The sequence below is a fragment of the Haliotis asinina genome, chromosome 1 (genome assembly GCF_037392515.1).
Source record: "Haliotis asinina isolate JCU_RB_2024 chromosome 1, JCU_Hal_asi_v2, whole genome shotgun sequence".
Taxonomy (NCBI): domain Eukaryota; kingdom Metazoa; phylum Mollusca; class Gastropoda; order Lepetellida; family Haliotidae; genus Haliotis; species Haliotis asinina.
In genome coordinates, this window is record NC_090280.1 from 68,040,236 (window position 1) to 68,065,935 (window position 25,700).

General features: G+C 40.0%; 1 protein-coding gene across 1 annotated transcript in view; it reads left to right on the top strand.

The window, feature by feature from the left end:
* The window catches only part of LOC137296363 (shell matrix protein-like), a 122,428-nt gene that overhangs the window by 91,203 nt on the left and 5,525 nt on the right, over positions 1-25,700 (top strand). The window contains exon 5 of the mRNA XM_067828149.1: positions 4,196-4,289. Within this exon, the coding sequence (XP_067684250.1) occupies positions 4,196-4,289 (94 nt within the window). The remainder of the gene's footprint in view (positions 1-4,195; positions 4,290-25,700) is intronic.

Sequence of the window (25,700 nt, forward strand, 5' to 3'; positions counted from 1 at the left end):
AAAGTCAGACCTGTTCCTGGACGACGTGGGAAAATCACACCAAGACAAAACACGCTCCTGAGGAACAGATTTGTCACTCCAGCACTGAAAACTGAGTTCTTTAGAGCCACGGGTGTGCAGATTTCCAACTCCACCGTACGCAATAGGCTCCGTGACAGAGGTCTCAAGTCAAGATGTTCATTCAAAGGTATGGCCATGACAGGCGTCTCCATTTACAGAGGGCTTAACAACGTCACAGGCTTGGCAACCGTTACTGGAGAAATCTGATGTTCAGCGATGAGTCCCGCTTTTGTTTAAGGTTCACTGACGGACGTATAGGTGTATTCTTACCGTGGGAAAGGGGGTCTGTCATGGTCTGGGGTGGAATCTCATTCGATAGGAGGACAGATTTGGTCATCCTCCGTCTAAATCTGACAGGTCAACGCTATGTTGATGAAATTTTGCGGCCCCACGTTGTTCCATTCGCTCAAAGAACTGGTCGAAACTTCGTCTTTCGGGACGATAATGCCCGTCCTCATAGGGCTAAAATTGCTGTAGACTTTCTGCAACAATTAGCCGTTCCAACGTTACCATGGCCTGCCAAATCCCCATATCTGTCCCCCACTGAACATTTGTGGGACGTTTTAGGGCGAAGAGTCCGTTGCATGGACCATGCACCAGCCAATTAGAGCATTATAGCGAGAGCATTATAGCGAGAGCATTACAGCGAGAGTCGGGCTTGATTCCAAGGGCGGCAATCCGGCGATTGGTGTCCAGCATGCCGTCATGGTGTCGAGCTTGTGTGGATGCACGAGGTGGATACACTCGCTACTAAGTCTATCGAAGCAGCTTTCAAATTGTGACCAATAATGAAATCAAACATGTTAAACAAAACCAGGGGTTCCCTTATTTTTTGTACTTAGTATCTTAATGTTTCCTGCAATCTGCACTGCGCTATAATATGTGGGCAGACTTCTTGTGGGAAGACCGTTTTCGTACTGGATTTGTTAGAGAGATACGATAAATACGTATTTGACAAAATCATTATCTTATGTCCCAAAATAGACATGAACAAGACACAAGGCTAGACCTTGGGTAATGACGGAAACGGACTTACACAGTCAACCCAGGTTTACTACACGACTGCAAGAGTATTTAAAACCTTTTCACAACCAATTTGAAGGAAACACGATTTTCATTCTGGATACCTGCAGCACTAATAGAGAGATAACAAGAACCAGAGACATACTATCGTATTTAGCGTTTTCAGGCCGACATGCAAGTATCTAGGTGCTGACACAAAAATTTATTTGGTGTTGAAAGATTTGAGGCAGCAGACGCGATGGGTGGCATCGCTATGTATTTAGTGTGTGTTGGATATTATTTTTTACAAAATAAACTGGTCGATTTTTGTAGGAGATACAAACCCCATGAAGACCCCGAAATGGCACACCCAAGTTGTGAAGAAAGCTAAATTTCTGGGTCTCATCTTTGCCTCGCATCTAACCTTTCTGCCACATATTAAGTACTTACCCAAACTACCCTCCTTCATTTATATAGATCTCTGGTCCGATCGAAACTTGATTACGGCTCCATTGCATATGGTGGGGCCTGCAAAAGTAACTTAAAGTTATTAGATTCTGTGCATCATCAAGGTCTGAGACTTTTTCTTGGATCATTCAGAAGATCTTCCCTTGACAGTCTCTACGTTGAGGCCTATGAGCCATCTTTAAAACTTCGCCGTATCAAATTGTCTTTACAATATATTACAAAGTCATATTCAAATGAATCCAATCTTGCTCATAACTGTGTTTTAATCCTCTTTATGAGGATTTGTATAATAAAAAAACTTCACTTGTTCCACCTCTAGGGATAAGAATCCAACAATATATTTCTGCTGCTGGCGTCCAGTTAGAGAACATATCTCCTTCCCGTCTTCTTTCTTCTCCTCCTTGGCAGTTAGTTAGGCCACAAGTTGACCTTACATTGACAAAGTTTAGAAAATCAGAAACTGACGAATTACAGCATAAACAAGAAAACAATCAATTAAAAAGTAAATACAGTGCATACAAATCCTTATATACTGATGGGTCTAAGGATGGTGGCGCAGTTGCTTATGTCACTGTCATTGGATCCAAAACAACATCTTCTAGATTATTGGATAACACCTCTATTTTCACAGCAGAAGCAAACATCCTAAACATAAACAATATATAATCTTTTCTGACTCTCTTTCTTGTCTTGAGGCTATTAAACTTATCTTGTAAACATCCACTTTTAATAGAAATTATTGAGTTAAATAATGATCTTGCTACTGGCCAATGTGACATCGTCTTCTGTTGGTTACTCAGTCAGATAGGAATCTCTGAGAACACAATGGCCGATCTTTATGCCAAAGCAGCACCCAGCAAATCTGTAACACCACTTCTTATTCCATACTCAGACTATAAAGCTACAATTAGAATGTATATCCGTGATCTGATGCAGAAGAAGTGGGACACCCAGGAAGGTATCAATAAATTACTTGCAATAAAACCCTATATTGGTTACACCTACTTGGGTTGTCAGTCCAGATTTGAGGAGGTCATTATGCGGCGATGTCGCATTGGCAATACTAGATACACTCATGAATATTTACTTAAAGGTGAGGATCCTCCGTTTTGTATGCCTTGTGATAAAGGAATCACAGTCAAGCATGTCTTGCTTGACTGTATTGATTTGGCCATTACAAGTGATAAATATTTTAATGTCGAAACAATGAAGGATCTTTGTAATGTTAATTATTACATAAATTTTGAATACTATGTAATATGTTTTGTAATTAGAAAGTTCGTATTTTAAACATGCTAGTATGAATTAGCAACTGCGATTGTTAGTGGCTGTACCCTCAAAGGGGGTTAAAGTATCGTAAAATTATTGTCCCCCTGAGAGGGTACGTAAGTCCCCAAACCTTCAAAGTCAAATTTAAACTTAGCCATTTTTTAAACGCAGTATTTTTGTCACTTTAATTTGGCTACATTTCCCTACAATCGCCAGCAGCTGAGGGGATGGTGTAAATCCAACTAGGGTCCATGCAGGTAGCAAAGGTATTGTAAGTCCCCATGGTCCCTAGTGTGCTGATTTTTTTATATTGTTTTGCCCAGATAGTGATATTAGTTTTAACTTTCCACACTAGTTTTAAATTGTAACTGTGATATTCTAGTTGTTTTACTGTCCTTTGACGACGGGCTTATTTATAATAACATATCTTCCATTTCAGTATTAAATTTTCTCGTCACGATATGATTGAAATATTGCCGATTTGACGTTAAATATTAACTCACTCACTCACCAGATTTGGAGAGGTCATTATACGACGACGCATTGGATATACTCATGAATATTTATTGAAAGGTGAAGATCCTCCGATTTGTATCGCTTGTCATGAAACAATCACGGTCAAGGATGTTTTGCTTGACTGTGTTGAATATTCCATCACAAGATATTGATGAGTATTTTAATTCACGAAGTTTGAAGGATCTTTTTAACGATATTAGTCCTCATTTAATTATTTCATTTTCAAAAGGAGTCGATTTGCTAGTGGATGTGTAAATAGATATATAATTTACTATCGGAAGTTTGAATTAGTAACTCAGATTATTAGTGGCTGTATTCTCGAGGGGGTGAAAGTACTGTAAAACTATTGGCCTCCTTAGAGGGTACGTAAGTCCCAAAATACTCATAGTAAATTTAAACTTTCCAATGTTTTTAATCGTAGCATATGTGTATTTTAAAGTTTTGGCTAGATGTGTCTAAATTGCTACCAGCTGAAGAGATGATGTAAATCCAACTAGGGTCCATGCAGGTAGCAAAGGTACTGTAAGTACGGTGATCACTTTTTCACAAGCTAGTTTTATGTTCATATCTGTGATAATCTAGTATTTTTACTGTCCTTCGATGGCAGGTTTTTACGTTCTCAGTTTAATAGTTTTAATATTGATAATAATTAAATTGTTCACGTGACGATTTGGTGCAATATGTTATGTTAACTCACTCACTTTGAAATGTATTGCCAGGGGCATGTTTATTTTCATGTAAATTAGGTTTTGATCCAAGTAAACCTAGTCTCAGTCCTATTCGTTACACTCCACTACTGATCAGTCGTTTACTTATAGTGGGTTTTGATAATATTATGTTACATTTTTTTATAATATTATGTTATGTTTATGTGTTTTAGAGAAATGAGTGGAACATGGTCAGTTTAATCTACGAAGGCACTAAAGTAAAAGCTTCTGTGAACAAGAGTGAAAAGACAAACCCAGTTTTCTTCGGTAGGTACTTTTTGTTAGTACTGCACACCATCTTGTTTATGGACTGGCCTGTCACTAAATACCGTGCAAACAAGGCGGTCACCACACACCAACATTAACTCCATACCTTCCCATCCACTTTGGTTCACATCATCCCAAATCCAACGAGTGTCTGAACATAGACAAAAGGCATCACAATACATTATGCTTTTTCAAAGTATCAATATAATAACATTAACCATGGCAAAGATCTTAATCCAGATCTTAATTTAATTTACTTGATACATTACTTGGTCTTCTATGTCAGAAACATTTGCCTTTAAGTTATATTAATAATGCACAGAAAACAAGAATATACCATAAATACGTATTCAAAACATAAGGTATAAATACAAGGGAAAAGCTGAAGCATCCCAAAAATACAATGTTTTATGTTTCGGCTGATTATAACATTGGTGGTCTGCCCCCATCCCCAAAGGTCAGTTATGACACAATACAAACATTTGTTTGAATCAATATAATAACTTTACCTAGTGTTTAGCTGCAGGGAGGATCAGCATGTGAAGCTGTATGTGAAGAAAACGTTTATATGAAAGCTGGTAACACGGAACAAACAATGTTTGGTGTACCATCCACGTAACTGCCTGTACCCTACGTAGCATACCCCTTTCAGTGGCTGCAGACGAAACTGTCGCCATTCTTGTTGCACAGGCAAGTCCAATTCATGCAGCTTTTGAACAAGTGATCATCGCCTGATAAGTCCTAAATGGGTTGAGATCATGGTTGATCACGGAAGGTGAGTCACTGCACTGAAAGCTGTCATTGCAAGGGAATGGCGCGACTTTTATAATTGAAAACTTTGTAGCAAAATGATAATTATCAAAATGGTGGCATCAAGTGCTTCCCGGATATACTGATCAACCCGTACTATAGGATACTGCGACACTGAATGATAGTACGTGACAAGAGCGACACCATATGGAATATCAACATGAACGTGCTGGCGCGGTCGATGAAAGGTATATTGATCATACCCGTGAAGCAGTACGATCCATTATAAAGAGACAAGTTATTCAATCCAGAAATCATCAAAGTAGAAGTGACCGTAGAGGGAGTGCCTAATCAGTTATGTAGCCATGGAATGAGAGGGTACCAGCAGTGGGATGAAATAAAGAAGCTACCAAACGATCAAACGAAACTCATTAGTTGACTTGGTCAGTGAACTGGATTTATACTCTGTGAATATCGTGGATTATATTACAACAAAGTAGGCGTTATGGTTGGATATCAGGTTGACGGATGACAACACACTACGCGGTAGCGGGCGCTGCATCGACAATGGAAGAAACGCGCAACTTAATAAAGACAATGGGACATTCGTGCAAGCCATCTACTAGTGGGAGGTCCTGCAGACAGCCGACTGCAAGTCACCCCAACAATAAGTCTCCCCGACAAGTCCACTAGGCTGTGGGCTTACCCACGATCCACTCTGCGCTATTATATGCGGGCAGACGGGTTGTGGGAAGGCCGTTTTCGTGTTGGACTTGTTGGATGGATATTATAAGGAAGTATTTGAAAAAAAATCGTTATCTTGTGCCCTACTATAAACATGAACAGGACTTACAAGGAAAGAGCTTGGGTGATGACGGACCCGGACGTACACAGAGTCGACACGGCTACAAGAGTATTTAACATTGTTTCACAACCAATTTAAAGGGAAACCAACGTTGCTCATCCAGGATAACAAAAAAGAGAGACATACTGTCGTATGTAGCCTTCTCTAGGCGACACGCAAATCACAGCATATGGGTGCTGATACATAAATTCAACTCGGCGTTGAAAGATTTGAGAGAGCAGAAGGACAGGGATTCGTTTGAGGAGTGTTTGAGAGAGAACGATGTGATGAGTAAATCAGAGCGGGAATGGTTTTTTGAAAATAAAAACTAGAGTACTATATTATAAAATGGAATGCAATGAATTACTAGAGCAGATGTTAGAGGTACAAAGGGACAACAAGCAGCGTGACAGAGTGATAACGCTAGTCGTGGGTGGTAAGGGAAAACAGTATTTAGGAGAAAACATCACTGCTGATAAGATTCAGAAAATGAATCAGACGAGGAAGTCAATAAATTATGTGCTAGGTATGAGACACAACTCCGGGATATACGAGAAGAAAAAGACTACATCCCAGAAGTTAAAAGATCAAGGTATGATTTGTAAGTCCTCGCGAACGAATCCTCGCACGGACCATTGTACCTGGAAGTACCAGTTAGGTTCACTGTCTTTGACATCCACTCGATCGATATTGTATGTTTTCATGGACCAGACAGGAGCTGTAGCAAGTTTACGTGTGTCTCCCTCGTATTCACCTGGTTGATATAAATATCTAACGAGTGCACGATCTGATTTTTTTTTCTCTTTTTTGACGGGGTGCTGCTGCCTCAGTTACAACGGATTTCATATGGATTGCGTCGACTGGCCTCTTATGGAGTAGTCTTGTTACTTCGTGATTCATGAAATCAACCACACATGGAAGTTGCACTACCCATTCCGTGTTGCGACCAGCAGACTGACTGCAAGTTGGTGCGCAAACAAACGTTCGACTAAGGAGCGATTGAATCTCTCCAATATTGCTTGGCTTCGATGTTCTCCTGCCACACCCCTCCTTATCTTGACATTGCGTTTGGCTAGCAGTTGTGACACGGCACCTATGGATTCTCTACCCAGGTCGACTTGCATTTGGGAAAGCCACGTCAGCGGACTATGTTTGTATATGTGCTCGAATCCGCGGGCTACTTGTGTCCCATCCTTCGTGGTCTAGGGTTCCGCTTCCTTGTAGTGACTGGCTACATTGACGACTGTCAGTGCATATTTGTGGGTTTTACCTCTGACTGTGTCGTGTGGAAGAAACAACAGGTCGGCCTCGTGAACTTGATTAGGGATATGAATGACGAAATTTCTCCTGTGTATATATCTCGGTGCAGGTAAGTATACTTGCCATATAGCTTGTTTCTGCAACCAGGCTTTGGCTTATTCTCATGAAACGCGTGTGGCTTTATAATAGCATCTGTCCCTTTCCAATATCCCCGAGGGTTGGTGTAAACTTTCTCCATTATGTATATGTAATTTAAATATCTTAATGACCGTAAGCGTAGGTATTGACACCATCAGCGGCTATCCATCGTTTTGAATCCATGGGTGATAGAGACGTCTTATTCAAAATCAACCCATACATCTTATGCCCGTTACTACGATGTGAATTCATGTGGTGTTTGAATGTTTTTTCTCGGATAGGGCCTGTTGGTAGAGGGTGTGCTTGATATGTCTTTTTACCACGTTTTTATTCGTCGTCGTTGTCTTGGCTGTGCATAGGGTGGTCTCTGGGATAATGACTGGTATCGTACATATTTATATTGTTTTTCATGTCCTCATACACATCCTCGGTTTGAATTTCCGTCAGCAGGGAATCAGTATCCGTGTACAACACACCACACCTGTCACCATATTGCTTCTTGAGCTCGTTATAGTAGAAGTCATACATCAGGTATTTGGAAAGGTCTAGAATGCTCATACCAACATAGAGCTGTTGATTAAGTTTAATGTGACTCTTTTTTTATATGTATGGCTGCTAAGTCATCATCGAATATAACACTTCTATTATACGCCGTGCTTGCTATCAGTTTCCTGAGCTTGTCCTCACTCGACCGAACTAGCTTCATGTTAACATGTTTTCATAAATGCCGAATACGGAGTTGTTCATTAGTTTGTACAGGGTTTTCTCGAAGTCGTTGGTGGCCAGCTTTCTCAGGTCTGTGTTCATCCTGATGTATGATTCCGCCCATGGGCTTTGATTGAACTTCAGTATTCTATGTACTTTAGTCAGCTTCATACCCAGTGATAGATATAGCTGTAAATTTCGATAGTGAACGATATACTCTGTTTTATTCATCAAATTCGGTACGAGTTTTTCTACATTTGATAGTGGTCCATTCATAAGGTTTTGTTGGTATTCAGACATCCAGTCTTGGTTAACCCTCAACCGTTCGGGTCGGGTGCCAGAAGGTAACTATTGTGAGACTGGTGCAATTCCTCCGTGTATTCTAAGTCCACTTCGAGTATATAACCCTTATCAGAATGAGGTGAAATACTCATGGCACCCATCTGCCAGTCAGGCACCCATTTGAATACCCCTGTTGGTAGATATTGACTCATAGCCCAGCTGTACAGGTTGTTAGCATTGAGGTAGATTGGATGTTTGTAGGTTTACTAGGGTTATAACCTTCCACATACTTGTTGTTTGTTTTAGCACAACGTTTTGAAACCATAGAAATACTACCGCTTTCTCAATAAACAGATGCATCTCGTAATCTGTGAATAATTCTAACTTCACATCTGGCATCCCACGATAGCCCAGTACTTGAATAATACCATGTGGTTTCAAACACGTTTTTCTGAATATCTCAAACATATCTGCCAGCAACAACACATCCTTTTTCAAATATAAATCGTGGTAACCAAGATTCTTACAGCTTAATTGTTCCAACACATTTTTCATGTGTTAATAATCATCTTGTGAAACTCGTCAGTCTATCTATGAATCTCAACCTGTTTAACGAAAAGGATATATATCTTTCCATATTGTTTGGGATACAAGATATGTTTCCTTCTACTTTTAAAATAGCTTGCATAATCAAGTGTGAATCATACCCTTGTAAATTGTGAAACACCACCGGGATATGAATAAGCTTAGGGTTGATGCGTAACTTCAAGTTACACTGATTGTGAGCCGCACCTCCTTATTTGCCTGTCACGTGGCAGTGGTTTCACCCTGAATCACTGAGGTTTACAGCATACATGACAATGTGTGCTTTTGATGTGAGCCACGCGATCTACTTGGGTCATATGCATTGGTGTTACGTTACGTAATTTTCTCTTGATCTCCTCCTCGTGTTGTAAACACTTTAGAAATTTCTCAGCTGCGGCTTGGCCTCTATAATTGATTGGAGGGTTAGTTTGGCCATCACAACGGACGACCACATGCCCAAACCCAAACGCTTCATGAATTTTCTGTGTGAAACTATTGTTAGTGGATGGAGCAACAGTATCGATTGGTTTAATAATAGCTTCGAAGTCGGCGTAGATAATGTATGGTACTGACTTTTGTTGTTTTTGGTCGGTATATCTATACGTACTGCTGTCTCCCCTACACCTCGGGAATCATCCCTGTGTGAAAGGAGCAGATCCGAAAAAAACCTAGAAAACCCATGAAGGCACCTTTCACAGAAGTGTTTCTTCCCTTTATATTTCAGTTGATCATACAATAGTCGGCTGAAATACTTAATCCACGTATAGTGATATTTTTCACCTTGTGTCATAAATATAGATTGTTTTACGCCCATTCTTATAGAATAAAGGACTTATCCTATGCACTATTACATTTTTACCTTTGTGTCCGAATATGTTAATAGCTAAGTCTGGATTCTGTTTCTCTACTTTTGACCACTGAGAGATAGGGTTAGGTTCATCAATACCGTCCCAATGTATCCCATCATCTTCTGGATAACTGGAAAGTCTATCTGAATTTTCTGATTTTTTCAGCTGGAAATTTAGCAGATCTTATCACTATCCCTCCTACAATCATCACCACTATTTTTAACGTTAACCGTAACTGGTTTGTTCTTAAAATGCACAGGCAGGTGTAAGAATGATCCACCTCTCAATGCTTTATAGTTTGCTGTATGCAGATAGACCAGGTTTGTCTTATCAACCCCCCAACCAGACCCCCTATTAGTGTATCGTTCTAGTGCTTCACGAATTTTTTCGAATGACCTGTTAATGGAAGAGTTGATAGTATCTGGTTATTACCTCCGAAGTAAACACTGGTGTATTCAGTAGCTCCATCCGCCTATTGTTTCTCTAGTGTCATGTTTAACGTTAGTTGAAATTTAATACCTCTTAAATCTTTCAGTTCTTCATTCACTTTATGAAATACCAATTGTTTTATATCCCCGAAGTTTATATTTCTTTGAACTTCCATCTTCCAACCCTTCAAATATTTTCCAAAAGCACAATCAGTAGGCGTTAATTGTAATCCAATATGTTGTTCCTTTAGTAATTCCGTGAGCTCATACATGAATACCCTACCATTCCACGGTCACATGCTTGCTTTTTCAAACATTTCACAGTAGGAGGATTTTGATATCTTATCCCTAATACAGTTAGTAACTCTGACTTCCTCAGGCTCCCGTGAATGGCCACCTCCTCGAGGTGGGTGCTGGGTAACGCCAAGAACCGTTCTCCCCGTTGTGGACCCTTGGGCATATTTGGTCCACCAACTCATTTGCCGTGGGTTGCGGCCCTGTGTCGGTGGAAGAGAGGATCCTGGTGGTTGAAGGCATGGGAGCAGGACCAGTGTTCCTAATGCTCAACACACCACTTCGGCAATAACTTCACCTAGACCGGTGGTTGACTGGGCCCATTTCAAACAAAGGGCTGGTCACTCCAATCCCTGAGCATTACTATATGTAATGTTGCACGTAATTTTGAGAATTTTTATTTGTGTATTATTAGGTCTTAGTCCATTTTTGGACCTTCGGAATTTCAATTTTACGAGTTTATGTTTTTGCCTAGAGTCTTATGCCAGAAGGCGGTGGCTCATGGGCCAATCTGGTGGAATTATTAATCTTTTAATTCTTCTGCTGGAGTATATCATCCGGGTATCCTTGGTGCTGGAACTTGGAGGCACGCTAGTTTCATCATTGTCCTTGTGATACTCCGTGGTGGGTGGGGAGTTCGGATGATGAACCATATGACACCAACCATGGCTTATGAAATACCCCCCCCAAAAAAAACAAAAAACAAAAACAAAACGTCCACTTGATCCTGTTGATACTGACCACAGACCGTCTCTATCGATTGAGTATTGGCCACATTTCCTTGTTATTGAGACTCCGGACAAGACACCATTAAAGCTGAACCCTTTCACAGTATCTAAGGGTATTCAAGGAATTGCTTGGAACGTAAAGAACATTAGACGCTTACGTTTGGGTGCGCTATTAGTTGCGTGCGGCAAGAAACCAAAAGCAAGCAATCTGATGAGTATTGAATCTTTTGTGTGGATTCCGGTCACGGTCTCTACTCACAAGACCTTGAACATGAGTAAAGGTATCCAATTTAGAAAAAGCAAATGGCAATGAACACAATACAATTTACGGAAAATATCTCTTTTTCTTATCTCTGTTATGCTACAGTAGCAAAATCATCATCCGAATCCAGCTCTAAAATAACAAGATCATCCACAGGATGCCAAACTACCTCGACTTGGGTCAGTTCCGACTCCCCACAGGTTTTTATACCCTGCTATATCATCCCAGACTGAGGAATCACTTCCTAGTACATCAAAATCTTCTGATCATAAATCATCTTTACAGTCACGCTCGGAGTCTCATTCAACAGCTGATAGACAACAAATTGTTAAAACTAAACCCAAACCTAAGTCTGATGCTTCAAAGCAACAACGTGGCAGAGCCCCAAAAGGGTCACAAAATAGAATTCAGTTGATCAACAAATATGAATCTCTTGAACACATGGACGTATCTGAAAACGTCCATTCTAGGGCACATAGCTTGTCACCCTCCAAAAGAGTGCGGGGTATATTCTCAATAAATCCCCCCAAAAGATTTATTCCATAATCGTTTATTCCAATAATATTGCAGACGATTGAGGACTAATTTACATGAATTACAGCTATTAGTCCAAGATTTTACATCTGCGATCTGTTTGCAGGAGTCTTATTTAAAACAGACTGATACTTTGGACCTTCGTCATTACAAAGCATATCAATGTTTCTCACCTCCAGGTGATAAGGCCACGGGAGGATCTCCCATTCTAGTCACAGAGAATATTATCCACAGCCCCGTTTCACTTACTACTAATCTGCAGGCCGTTGCAGTACGACTAACTTTGTACGTTGCATTTACACTATGCTCTCTCTATATCTCTCCGTCTTTGACGTTTCACAAAACTGATCTTCAAGCTCTGTATGACCAACTCCCGAAGCCCTGTATTATAATGGGAGATCTGAATGGGCACAACCCACTCTGGGGAAGTGGTGTAACTACAAACGCTAAAGGTAAATTACTGGAGGACTTTTGTTCTGATAATGATTAATGCATTTATAATGATGGTTCCAACTCATATTTACACCCTGGGACAGGGACCTATTCTGATCTCGACTTGTCACTCACAAATTCAGAACTACTTAATGAATTCGAATGGTCAGTCCACGATGACCTCTGTGGAAGTGACCATTTTCCTACTATACTAAAACCTGTAACTCCATCTGATGTTCCTCCATCATCAAGGCTGCATTTCAAAAAGGCTAACTGGGCTTTATATGAAAAACTGTGTGCTGAAAAACTTAAACCTGAACGTTTTATTGACGTTCCTGATGCTATTAAATGCTTCTCCGATGAATTGAACTCCATAAGTGATGAGTGTATACCAAAGTCGTAGGCAGTTCCACACATAAGAAAACCATGGTTCAGTGATGAATGCAAACAAGCTAGGAAGGCTAGGAAAAAGCAGAACATTATTTCCGTCGGCATCCTATGGTGCACAATTTAAATAAATTTTAAATTTTAAATGCTAAAGCACGGCGTACTTTTAAACAGAATCAACGGCAATCTTGGCAAAATTATGTATCCAAAATAAATTCCCGGACACCCATGTCCAAATAACCTTATAACAGATACACAATGTGGCTTCCGTAAAAATAGAAGTACTGTCGATCACTTGGTGCGTTTAGAATCATTTGTTAAAAACGCGCTGATCAATGGACAGCACGCTGTGTCTGTCTTTTTTTATCTTGGGAGGGCATGTGATGCGGCATGGAGATGTGGCATTTTAAGGGATTTGCATGGTTTCGGTCTGCGAGGTCGTTTGCCTGAATTCATAGCCAAATTTTTAAATGACAGACAGTTCCAGGTCCGTATAGGTTCTACCCTGTCTGATCATTACAATCAGGATCAGGGTGTTCACAAGGTAGTATTTTGTCTGTCACTCTTTTTAGCATCAAGATCAATAGTTTATCCAAAGTTTTAAACGATTCAATTGATGGATCGTTATTTGTGGATGATTTTAATATTTCTTGTCGTGGTAAAAATATGCATACCATTGAACGGCAACTGCAGCTGTGTTTAAACAAAATAGATAAATGGAATCATGAAAATGGCTTCAAATTTTCTAAATCAAAAACCAATTGTATACACTTCTGCCCTAAATATATACCCCATAAAGACCCAGAACTATTTCTGAGTGGTACCCCAATAAAAGTTGTCAAGGAGGCTAAGTTCTTGGGACTTACTTTTGATTCATATTTGACCTTTTTGCCCCATATGAAGTCCCAAAAGCCAAATGCTTGAAGGCTCTCGATTTATTAAAGGATGTTTCTAATTAAAAATGGGGAGGGGATCAGACTACCCTCCTTCACTTATATAGATCACTCATGCGATCGAAACTTGATTATGGTTCCATCATATATGGTGGAGCCTGTAAAAGCAACCTAAATCTACTTGATTCTATCCATTATAAAAGCCTAAGACTTTGTCTTGGTTCTTTTAGAACCTCTCCTATCGACAGTCTTTATGTCGAAGCTATTGAACCTTCTCTCAACCAACGCCGTATAAAACTATCTTTACAATGCATCACAAAATTAGCTTCTAATGAATCAAATCCTGCATTTAATTGTGTCTTTAATCCTCTTTATGAGGATTTGTATAACAAAAAGTCTTCCCTTGTTCCGCCTCTTGGACTCAGAATTAAGCCATTTCTTGCTGCTTCTGGCATTGGGCTGGAAAATATAGCTCCTTCCCGTCTTCTTTCTTCTCCTCCTTGGCAGTTGGTTAGGCCACAAGTTGATCTAATATTAACTACATTTACAAAATCAAAAACGAATGAATTACAGTATAAACAAGAATATAATCAATTGAAACATAAATATAGCAACTATAAATCCTTGTTTACAGATGGGTTCAAGGACGGTGGCGCAGTAGCTTGTGTCACTGTCACTGGATCAAGAACAATATCTTCTAGATTACCAGATAACAGTTCTAGTTTTACAGCAGAAGCTAACGCCATACTAACAGCTCTTAAATATATTCAAAGACACCCTAAACTTAAACAATGTGTAATCTTTTCCGACTCTCTTTCTTGCCTTCAGGCTACATATTTCTTGCAAACATCTACTTTTAATAGAAATTATTGAACTTCATAATTATCTTGTGACTGGCCCATACGACATCGTCTTCCGTTGGTTACCCAGCCATGTTGGAATCTCTGGTAACACTTTGGCTGACCTTGTTGCTAAGGTAGCGCTCAACAAGTCACCACTTCGTATTCCCTATACTGATTATAAAGACACCACTTCTTATTCCCTATACTGATTATAAAGCTACCATTAGATCCTACATCCGTGATCTGATGCAGAAGAAGTGGGACACCCAAGTAGGTATCAACATGATTGGAAGATGAATTAGTAACTGAGATTGTTAGCGGCTGTATCCTCGAGGGGGTTGAAGTGCCGTAAAATTATTGTCCTCCTGAGAGAGTACGTAAGTCCCAAAACATTTGCGGTCAAATTTAGTCTTCCATTTTTTAGCCGTAGTTTTTCTGTCATTTTAATTTTGGCTAATCTTGCATACACTCGTCAGCAGCTGAAGGGGTGGTGTAAATCCAGCTAGTGGCCATGCAGGTAGCAGAAGTACTGTAAGTCCCCATGGCCTCTAGTATGGTGATATACCTTCAGTTGATCTATAGCCTGTTTTTTTATTGTACTGTCCAAATAGTGATATTGGTTTTAACTTTTCACGCTAGTTTTAATTCTTATTGTGATACTCTAGTTGTTTTAATGTCCTTCGTTGACAGGTTTTTACCATATGCATAAATTCCTTTTTCCAAGAATGTTCTCGTCACGATATAGCTGCAATACTGCCGATGTGACGTTAAATATTAACTCACTCACGCACTCTAGTAATTCATCACACTTCATTTTATAATATAGTAATCTACTTTTAATTTTTTTAAAATAGTAACTAACACACATTTATACTAGAATTTACTAAAACATTACGAAATTTACTAAACTATTACTAATAAACTAATCCACTGGTTGGTCGGTTTTCAACACGAGCTGTTTCTTTAGCTGTTCTCGGTCTGATTTACTCATCACATCGTTCTCTCTCAAACACACCTCGAACGAATCCCTGTCCTTGCAGTGAAATAACGCCACCCATCGCGTCTGCTCCCTCACTCAAATCTTTTAAGGCCTAGTTGAATTTTTTTGTCAGCACCCAGAAGCTGTGATTTGCGTGTCGGCCAGTAAACACTGAATACAATAGCAATCTTCTTTGTTATCTCTCGATTAGCGCTGCAGTCATCCAGGATGAACAGCGTTGACTTCCCTTTGTTAAAAAAAATAAATAAATACTCTAGTAGGCGTGTTCCAGGGTCAACTCCTGTGTACTCCTGGTCCGTCATCACCCAAGATCTATCCTTATAAGTCCTATTCATGTCTATAGTAGGATATAAGATAATTATTTTATCAAATACTTCTTTATAGTACCCATCAAACAATCCATCACAAAAACGGTCTTACCACAACCATATCTGCCCATATAATATGGTGCAGTGCAGATTGCGTGGTAAATTAATAGATAGCTTGCATGAATCTCCCATTGTCTAAATTGTGGTCTTCGTTATTTGAATGGTTGTACCCTAAAAAGCTATGTTTATGCTTCCATTATCGATGCGACGTCCATTACCGTGTAGAGTGTCATCATCTGTCGAACCATAAAACGTAGTTTGTTGTTAAGTAATCACCGATATGAACAGAGGATAGTTCCAGCTCACTAACCACGTTGTTGACTATTGAGTTTGATCGCTGATAGCTTCATTATTTCATCCCACTATTGTTATGCTCTCATTTCATGGGTAAATAATTGATTAGGCACTCCCTCTATAGTCACTTCTACTTTAGTGATACCTAGGTTGAAAAATTCCTCGCTGTCTCTTTCGAATGAACCGTATTCCTCCAAGGGCATTATCAAAATACCTTTCATCGATCGCACCGGAACGTTCATGTTGATATTCCATACCGTGTTTCTCTTGTCACGTACAATCATTCCATGTCCTATCGTACAGGGTGGTCATTTTTCCAGACTACTCATTTTGAATCTGGCGGGCAAGATCCGAACTAGTCACCATGTCGAACTCCAGCGATATGTTGTCGATCCGAACTAATCACCATGTCGAATTCCACCGATATGTTGTCGATCTTGTAACTATCCTCTTCACCGTTTGGCGTACGCACGGCTTTGCTGTAATGATTGAATGTGAGTTCGTATTTCAGCCTGTGACCCAATGCGGCTTAGTGAAAGGGTGCATGCCCAGTTAGCAACTCAAAATCTAGTGAGATACAAACCGATTCCCTTACGCATTAGCGATTGCTTTTTCACTATTCGATAGTTTGGCTGTCTCGTCTGGCGTGAACGCGTACCCGATAGGCAACCTATTCAATTTGCCGATTTCCTGGTACACACCATTGGCGCGTTCTCCCTCACTTTTCCATAGCTCTGTGTAACAGTAATATACATCGCTGTCGTCTATGCTCAGGACGACGTTACTGCTAATTTTTATAGTGGTCCTCTTAACAATAGCATGGTCCACATTATTCACGAGCGCACGTTTGTCATTGTCTGAAGTCAAAGTGATGTCAAACGCCAATTGTGCCGTACCTGGTACTATGACGTCGTTCTCACCCAAGTTTGGGAATCTCACCATCAGTACTTGGTTCTGGTGCCTACATAAGGCATGAAATAAAAATTTCCATATTTGCTCATTAAGTCACTAAGATTGATGAATTTATCAGTTAATAATTTCTAGTTACCATGACAACCCACGTAGACGATTTTGTGACCGCTTTTCCTGATTTGATAACGGTCGATTGGAATAAAGCATTTACAAGATATGAAACAAGTTATGTTAAAATTTATTTTAGGAAGAAACTACTTAGGCTGAGGTTTAAAAATGAAATTCAAGCAAACAAAATTATGCCAAAAGATGATGGGCCTTATGGACTATTTCAATAACAAAGACATATGCAATCTCAGATTCAGATGAAAGACCATATGAGTCTTCATTATTTAAAGCTATTTCATATCTTTCTCAAGCGGTTAGAAAGGCACCCGTGGCGAGCCACCTCCTCGTGGTGGGTGCTGGGTCACGCTAAGAGCTCGCCGACACCCCCGTAGTGGACCCGGGGGGATATTTGGTCCACCAACCCGTTTGCCGTGGGTTGCGGCCTGTGTCGGCGGAGGAGGGGATCCTGGTGGTTGAGGGCAATAGGGGCCTGCAATCGTGTTCCTGTTGCTCAATACACCACTTTGGCCCTGACTTCGCCTAGACGGGTGGTCGAATAGGCCCGGTTCGACCAATCGGCTGGTCACGCCAAGCCCTGTGCTACATTTGTTTACTGTTGTGAGAAAATTACGAAATTATAACGTGTCTAAAGACTTGGCGAATGTTTTGATCTTAATGTTGTTTGTTTTTGCCTAGAGTCGTATGCCAGAAGGCGGTGGCTCATGGGCCAATCTGGTGGAACTATTAATCTTTTAATTTTTCTGCTGGAGTATATCATCCGGGTATCCTTGGTGCTGCAAGCTGGAGATCCGCTTGTTTTTAGCATTGTCCTTGTGATACTCCGTGGTGGGTGGGGAGCTCGGATGATGAAATCTCAACCCTAAATATGGCTTATGAAATCCCCACAAAAAAAAACAAACGTCCTCTTGAAAATGATGTTGATGATAATGACTTTCGACCGTCCAGATCAATTGAGTTTTGGCCACGCTTTCTTGTGATCGAATCTGCTGATAAAACTCCTCTAAAATTGAACCCGTTCGCAGTTGCCAAAGGTATTCAAGGTATTGCCGGGGAAGTTAAGAACATTAAACGGCTACGTTCAGGTGCACTGCAGGTTGAGTGTGGGAAACGGCAGCAGTCAGTCAATTTGATGAGCATAGAATCGTTTGTTGGAATTCCGGTTACTGTATCTGCCCATAAGACGTTAAACACGAGCAAAGGAATCATCAGAGACCGTGATCGGTTGTTTTCTGACATGACAGAACTTGACATCATGACTGAAATGAAAGATCAAGGTGTGCTCGACGTCAAACGCTTTTCAGTCCGCAAAAACAATGAAAGTGTTCCAACCAATACTTATCTGTTCTCCTTTTCATCTCCGACAGCTCCAAAATCATTGAAGGCTGGTTACTGCAACATCAAGGTTGACGTGTACATTCCGAACCCGCTCAGGTGTTTTAAATGTCAGAAGTACGGCCATGGTGTAAATACTTGTACATTGTCCGTTGTGTGTGCCCACTGTGGTGAGAAGACACACACAACAGAAGATTGTACCAGTGATTTTAAAAAATGCACCAACTGCTCAGGCGACCATTCCTCATTTTCTAAACAATGTCCTGTTTGGAAAGAACAAATGGAAATAAATAGAATCAAATTCACTCAAAATATCTCTTTTTCTGAGGCCAAAAATATAGTAAAAAGATCTGATCTTCCAGAAAGCTATGCTGCAGTAGCAAAAACAACATTGGAGTCACGCTCTAAAATAACAAAATCATCCACAGGCTGCCAAACTACCTTGACTTGGGTAAATTGCGATTCTCCACAGCTTTTGTACCCAGCTATATCATCACAGACTGAGGAACCACTCCCTAGTAGCTCAAAGTCGTCTTCTGATCACAAATCATCATCATCTCAGTCACATTCAAGGTCTCAATCAACATCTGATAGTCAACAAACGGTGAAAAGTAAACCAAAGCCAAAGCCTGATGCTTTAAAACAACACAGTAGCAGAGCTCCTAAGGGGTCACAAAATAAAATTCAATTGTACAATAAATATGGGTCTCTTGAAGGTATGGACGTTTCTGAAAACGTCCATTCTAGGGCACATAGCTTGTCGCCCTCCAAAAGAGTGCGGGGTAGATCCCCAATAAATCCCCCCAAAAGATAGTTTATTCCAATAATATTGTACAGTGGAACTGCAGAGGATTGAGGACTAATTTAAATGAATTACAGCTATTAGTCCAAGATTTTATACCTTCAGCGATATGTCTCCAAGAGACATATTTAAAACAAACAGATACATTTAATTTTCGTCAGTTTAATGCATATCATTGTTTTGCACCTCCGGGTGATCGGGCCACTGGTGGATCATCCATTCTAGTCAAACAAAACGTTATTCAAAGCCCTGTTTCACTTAATACTAATATGCAGGCTGTTGCAGTGAGAATTACTTTACATGTAGCGTTTACGCTATGCTCTCTTTATATTTCTCCGTCTTCGACGTTTGCCAGAACTGATATTCAAGCTCAATATGATCAGCTCCCGAAGCCCTGTATTATAATGGGAGATTTAAATGGGCACAACCCACTCTGGGGTAGTGTAACTACAAACACTAAAGGTAAATTGTTGGAGGACTTTTGTTCTGACAATGATTTATGTATTTATAATGATGGTTCCAACACATATTTACACCCTGGTACAGGGACCTATTCTGCTCTTGACTTGTCATTGACAAATTCAGAACTGCTTAATGAATTCGAATGGTCAGTCCACGATGACCTCTGTGGAAGTGACCATTTTCCTACTATGTTAAAAGCTGTAACTCCATCCGATGTTCCTCCATCTTCAAGACGAAATTTTAAAAAGGCTAACTGGGCTTTATATGAAACACTGTGTGCTGAAAAACTTAAACCTGAACGTTGTATTGACGTTCCCGATGCTATTAAATCTTTTTCTGATGAATTGAATTCCATAGCTGATGAGTGTATACCAAATTCCTCTGTAGTTCCACACATAAGAAAACCATGGTTCAACGATGAGTGCAAACAAGCTAGGAAGGCAAGGAAGAAAGCTGAACATTATTTCCGTCGGCATCCTATGGTGCATAATTTAAATAAATTTAAAATTTTAAATGCTAAAGCACGGCGTACTTTTAAACAAAACAAACGCAAATCTTGGCAAAATTATGTGTCCAAAATAAATTCTCGGTCACCTATGTCCAAGGTATGGAACATGGTCCAGAAAATCAAAGGTAAAGGTACTAAATCTACTGTCCATCATCTTAAACATGGAGATCAATTGCTTACTGATAAATCAGATATTGCTGATAAACTAGGTGAAACCCTTGCTAAACACTCTTCCTCTTCAAATTATGTACCAAAATTCCAGCAATATCAAAAACAAGAAGAAAAGAAAACTATTAATTTAAATTCTGATAATGGGGAAGATTACAATGAAACGTTTTCTATTCATGAACTCCATACTGCTCTTGATCAAGCTCATGACACTGCTACTGGAGCTGATAACATACATTATCAACTCCTGAAGCACTTACCGGAATACTGCCTAGAAACTCTTCTCAATATTTTTGATGATATTTGGACATCAGGTAACTTTCCTCCGTCATGGCGTGACGCCATAGTAGTACCAATACCTAAACCTGGACGTGATCATACGGATCCGTCCAATTATCGACCTATTTCACTAACTAGCTGTGTTTGCCAGACAATGGAACGCATGATAAATAATCGACTTGTTTGGTACTTGGAAACAAAAAATCTTATCACAGATATACAGTGTGGTTTCCGTAAAAACAGAAGTACTGTCGATCACTTAGTGCGACTGGAATCATTTGTTAAAAACGCACTAATTAATAAACAACATGCTGTGTCTATCTTTTTTGATCTTGAAAAAGCATATGACACAACCTGGAAACATGGTATTTTGAGGGATTTACATGACTTTGGTTTGCGAGGTCGTTTGCCTCAATTTATTGCCAACTTTTTAAATGACAGACAATTCCAGGTCCGAGTGGGTTCTACCCTGTCTGATCATTACAATCAGGATCAGGGTGTTCCACAAGGCAGTATTTTATCTGTCACTCTTTTTAGCATCAAGATCAACAGTTTTAAACGATTCAATTGATGGATCGCTTTTCGTGGATGATTTTAATATTTCTTGCCGAGGTAAAAATATGCATACTATTGAACGGCAACTGCAATTGTGTATAAACAAAATAAATAAATGGTGTCTTGAAAACGGCTTCAAATTTTCGAAGTCCAAAACTAATTGTATACATTTTTGCAGAACATATAAGCCACATAAGGACCCAGAACTATCTCTAGATGGCACTCCCATCAAAGTTGTAAAGGAGGCCAAGTTCTTGGGATTAATTTTTGACTCACATTTAACGTTTCTACCACGTATCAAATCCCTCAAAACTAAATGCCTGAAGGCACTTGACTTGTTGAAAGTCGTTTCAAATTCTAAATGGGGAGGGGACCAAGCTACCCTCCTGCAACTTTATCGATCACTGATCCGGTCAAAACTTGATTATGGCTCCATTGTATATGGTGGAGCCTGTAAAAGCAACCTGAAACGTTTAGATTCTGTTCACCATCAAGGTCTAAGACTTTGTCTTGGCTCCTTTCGAACTTCACCTGTTGACAGCCTGTACGTTGAGGCCGATGAGCCATCTCTTGAGCAGCGACGTATCAAATTAGCTTTACAGTATGTAACAAAATTATATTCCAGTGAGTCAAACCCTGCATATAACTGTGTTTTCAGTCCTCTGTGTGAGGACTTATACAATATGAAATCTTCGCTTGTACCGCCTCTTGGTTTAAGAATTAAACCATTTCTTGCTGCTGCCGGCATTGAGCTGGAAAATATAGCTCCTTCCCGTCTTCTCTCTTCTCCTCCTTGGCAGTTGGTTAGGCCCCAAGCGGACCTAACACTGACCACATTTAAAAAATCAGAAACTAATGAATTACAGTATAAACAAGAATATGATCAATTGAAACATAAATATAGCAGTTATAAATCCTTATTTACAGATGGGTCCAAGGACGGTGGCGCAGTAGCTTGTGCCACTGTCATTGGATCCAGAACAATATCTTCTAGATTACCAGACAACAGTTCTATTTTTACCGCTGAGGCTAACGCCATATTAACAGCTCTCAAATATACACCTGGAAATTAATCAAGCAACACCCCAATTTTTTCTATTGGAGCAACTTTGAAGTGTTCTGACAATCAAAATATGCCGGGTTGATATAGTTTGACACTTTTTTATTCAACAGACGATCTCTGACAAACAACTTAAAGGGAAAAAGTATCAAGACTTTGCTTTATTGCAACGAAATCCAAATTCTTAAAACTGTCTTAAATTCATGAAAAAATGGACACAATTTACTATTCATCCACAGACGTTGTTGTCAGGTGTATTAACACAAATGTCACATGGAAAGAAAGAACAGTCATCTGAGAGTCTGCACACCGACTTTCATCAATATCTAGTGTGTCCTCCCTGCGCACGCACCACCGATTCCAGACGCCTCCTCATTCCTTGGATGAGTCTCCGGATCTGATTCTGGGGGATCCTGTTCCACTCCTCATGCAGGGCAGCCGTCAATTCGTTGAGATTATGGACTGGTGGGTCTCTCTGCCTCACACGACGGCCAATAAAGTCCCACAAATGTTCAATGGGGTTGAGGTCAGGGCTCATGGCAGGCCATGGAATTCTGTCAATTGCATTTTGCCGCAAAAAATCATTTACAGCATGCGCCCTGTGAGGTCTAGCATTGTCGTCCATAAATATGGGTCTCGTTGCCAGAGGATGGTTCTCAAAATGAGGTACCACAGCCCTGTCAAGAACCTCCTGTTGGTAACGAACACCGTTAAGGTTGCCACGGATGGTAATGATATCCAACTTGCAGTTCATGGAAATGCACCCCCATACCATAACGGAACCTCCCCCAAAGGCCACAGTCTCCTGGATGTTCCGTGGAGCCATTGCTGTGTTCCTCTGCCTCCAGACCCGAGTACGACCGTCCACCATGTGCAGCAAGAACCGGCTCTCATCTGAGAAATGGACCTTCCTCCAAGAGGCAATGTTCCAGTGCCAACGGTCATTACACCAGGCCAGTCGGGCTGCCTTATGGGCTGGAGACAGTCTGGGTCGCTTGATTGGCCTCCTTGCCCGGTATCCTGCAGCTTTCAGACGATTCCGAACAGTCCTGTTCGAGATGGGTCTCCCTGGAAGCCACTCCTGTCTCAACCGAGAGCTCGAGTCGAAGGACCTGCGCCGTACAAGTCTCAGTAAAGCTCTGTCCTCCCGGACTGTGGTCTTCCTGGGTCTTCCTGGTCTAGGCAGGTCTTTAACTTCATTAGTGGCCCGGTATTTTTTCAAAAGTTTTGAAATTATGGAATGATGTCGTCCGATTTGAGTCCCGATTTGTCTTAGAGACATACCAGCATTCCTCATGCCGATTATTTGCCAACGAGTGGCCTCTGATAATTTCCTACGTGCCATGACATTGAAATGAATGAAAAACCGAATGCAATCGACAACCTGCGCTTGTAAACACCCCAGGGAAAAAGTGCATTTTTCGAAAGTTGAGGTTAAAGCAATGCACGTGCGCTGTGCAAGCTTCACGCGCGTCATATCAACCCATGAAAAGCTCATGCTGTATGTCAATACATCAAAATTGAATAATCAATCATCAAAATTACTTCCTTAAACTTTGTTAAGTTTTTATGTGTCTTTGAATTTGGTGTTGCTTAATTAATTTCCATATGTATATATTCAAAGACGCCATAAACATAAACAATATATAATCTATTCTGACTCTCTTTCTTGCCTTCAGGCGATTAAAAATCTTTCTTGTAAACATCCACTTTTAATAGAAATTATTGAATTCTATAATGATCTTGCTACTGGCCAGTACGACATCGTCTTCTGTTGGTTACCCAGCCACGTTGGCATTTCCGGTAACGCAATGGCCGATCTTGCTGCTAAGGCAGCACTCAACAAATCTGTGACACCACTTCGTATTCCTTATTCTGACTACAAAGCTAGCATTAGAGCTTACACTCGTGATCTGATGCAGAAGAAGTGGGACACCCAAGTAGGTATAAATAAACTACATGAAATAAAACCCTACATTGGTTATACATACTTGGGTTGTCAGTCCAGATTTGAAGAAGTCATTTTGCGACGATGTCGTATTGGCCATACAAGATACACTCATGCATACCTTTTAAAAGGTGAGGATCCTCCGTTTTGTATCCCTTGTGATGAGAGAGTCACGGTCAAGCATATTCTGCTTGACTGTGTTGAATTCTCCATCACAAGGGATAAATTTTTCAATGTCAAAACTATCAAGGACCTTTTTAGCACTGTTAGTTGTCATTTAATCATTGGTTTTTTAAAAGAAATTGATTTTTTGGTGGAATTTTGAAAAGTATGTTGTGTAAATAGATGCATTTTAATGATTGGTAGTTTGAATTAGTAACTTGAATTGTTGGTGGCTGTACCCTCAAAGGGGGTTGAAGTATTGTAAAATTATTGTCCTCCTGAGAGGGTACGTAAGTCCACAAACATTCACAGTAAATTTAAGTCTACCAGGATTTTAATCGTAGCATTCATGTTCGTTTAATTTCGGCTAACTTTTCATACAATCGCCAGCAGCTGAAGGGATGGTGTAAATCCAACTAGGGACCATGCAGGTAGCAAAGGTACTGTAAGTCCCCATGGTTCCTAGTGTGGTGATCTACCTTCTGTTGTTGACGATCTATAGTCTGTTTTTATATTGTATTGTCTAAATAGTGCTATTAGTTTTAACTTTTTACGCTAGTTTTAATTGAAATTGTGATATTCTAGTTCTTTTACTGTCCTTCGTTGACGGTTTTTTATGATTTATATATGCTGTTTTTCATTGTTGAATGTTCTCGTCACGATATGGCTGAGATATTGCCGATGTGACGTTAAGTATTAACTCACTCACTCAAGCGGTTAGAAAAGAAATTGCTAAAAAATGAGAGATAAAACTTTATATTTTCCACACAATGAAAAGGATAATACTTTATGACGGGGTGGATTCGAAATTTATAATACCCAAAGTTTCACCCAAATTCAAACAACTGCTAAAATGAGAACAATGGTACCCATTTAGATAATCCTATTCTCCAAATTAAAATACATGAATTACCTTATTCTTCCCAGTTTCCTGATTTGGTGAAATCATATACTGAAAGTAGGCCAATAGTTATAAATGGGAAACTATCTGGCTATTATCCATTAATGGAAAATAGCCTGATCAGAATAATATAGATCAATGTTATAAATTGATATGGTTACAAATTGATTCCCTGTGTTATATAGACTAGTCTCGTACCCAACAATTTTCCTCTAAATAGAAAGATTGTTGGTTTACAATGGAGATGAAAAGTAGTCGTGTTATGGGATTTTTAAATTAATATAAGTGAGGGAAGGATAGTTTTTATTCCATGCATTAC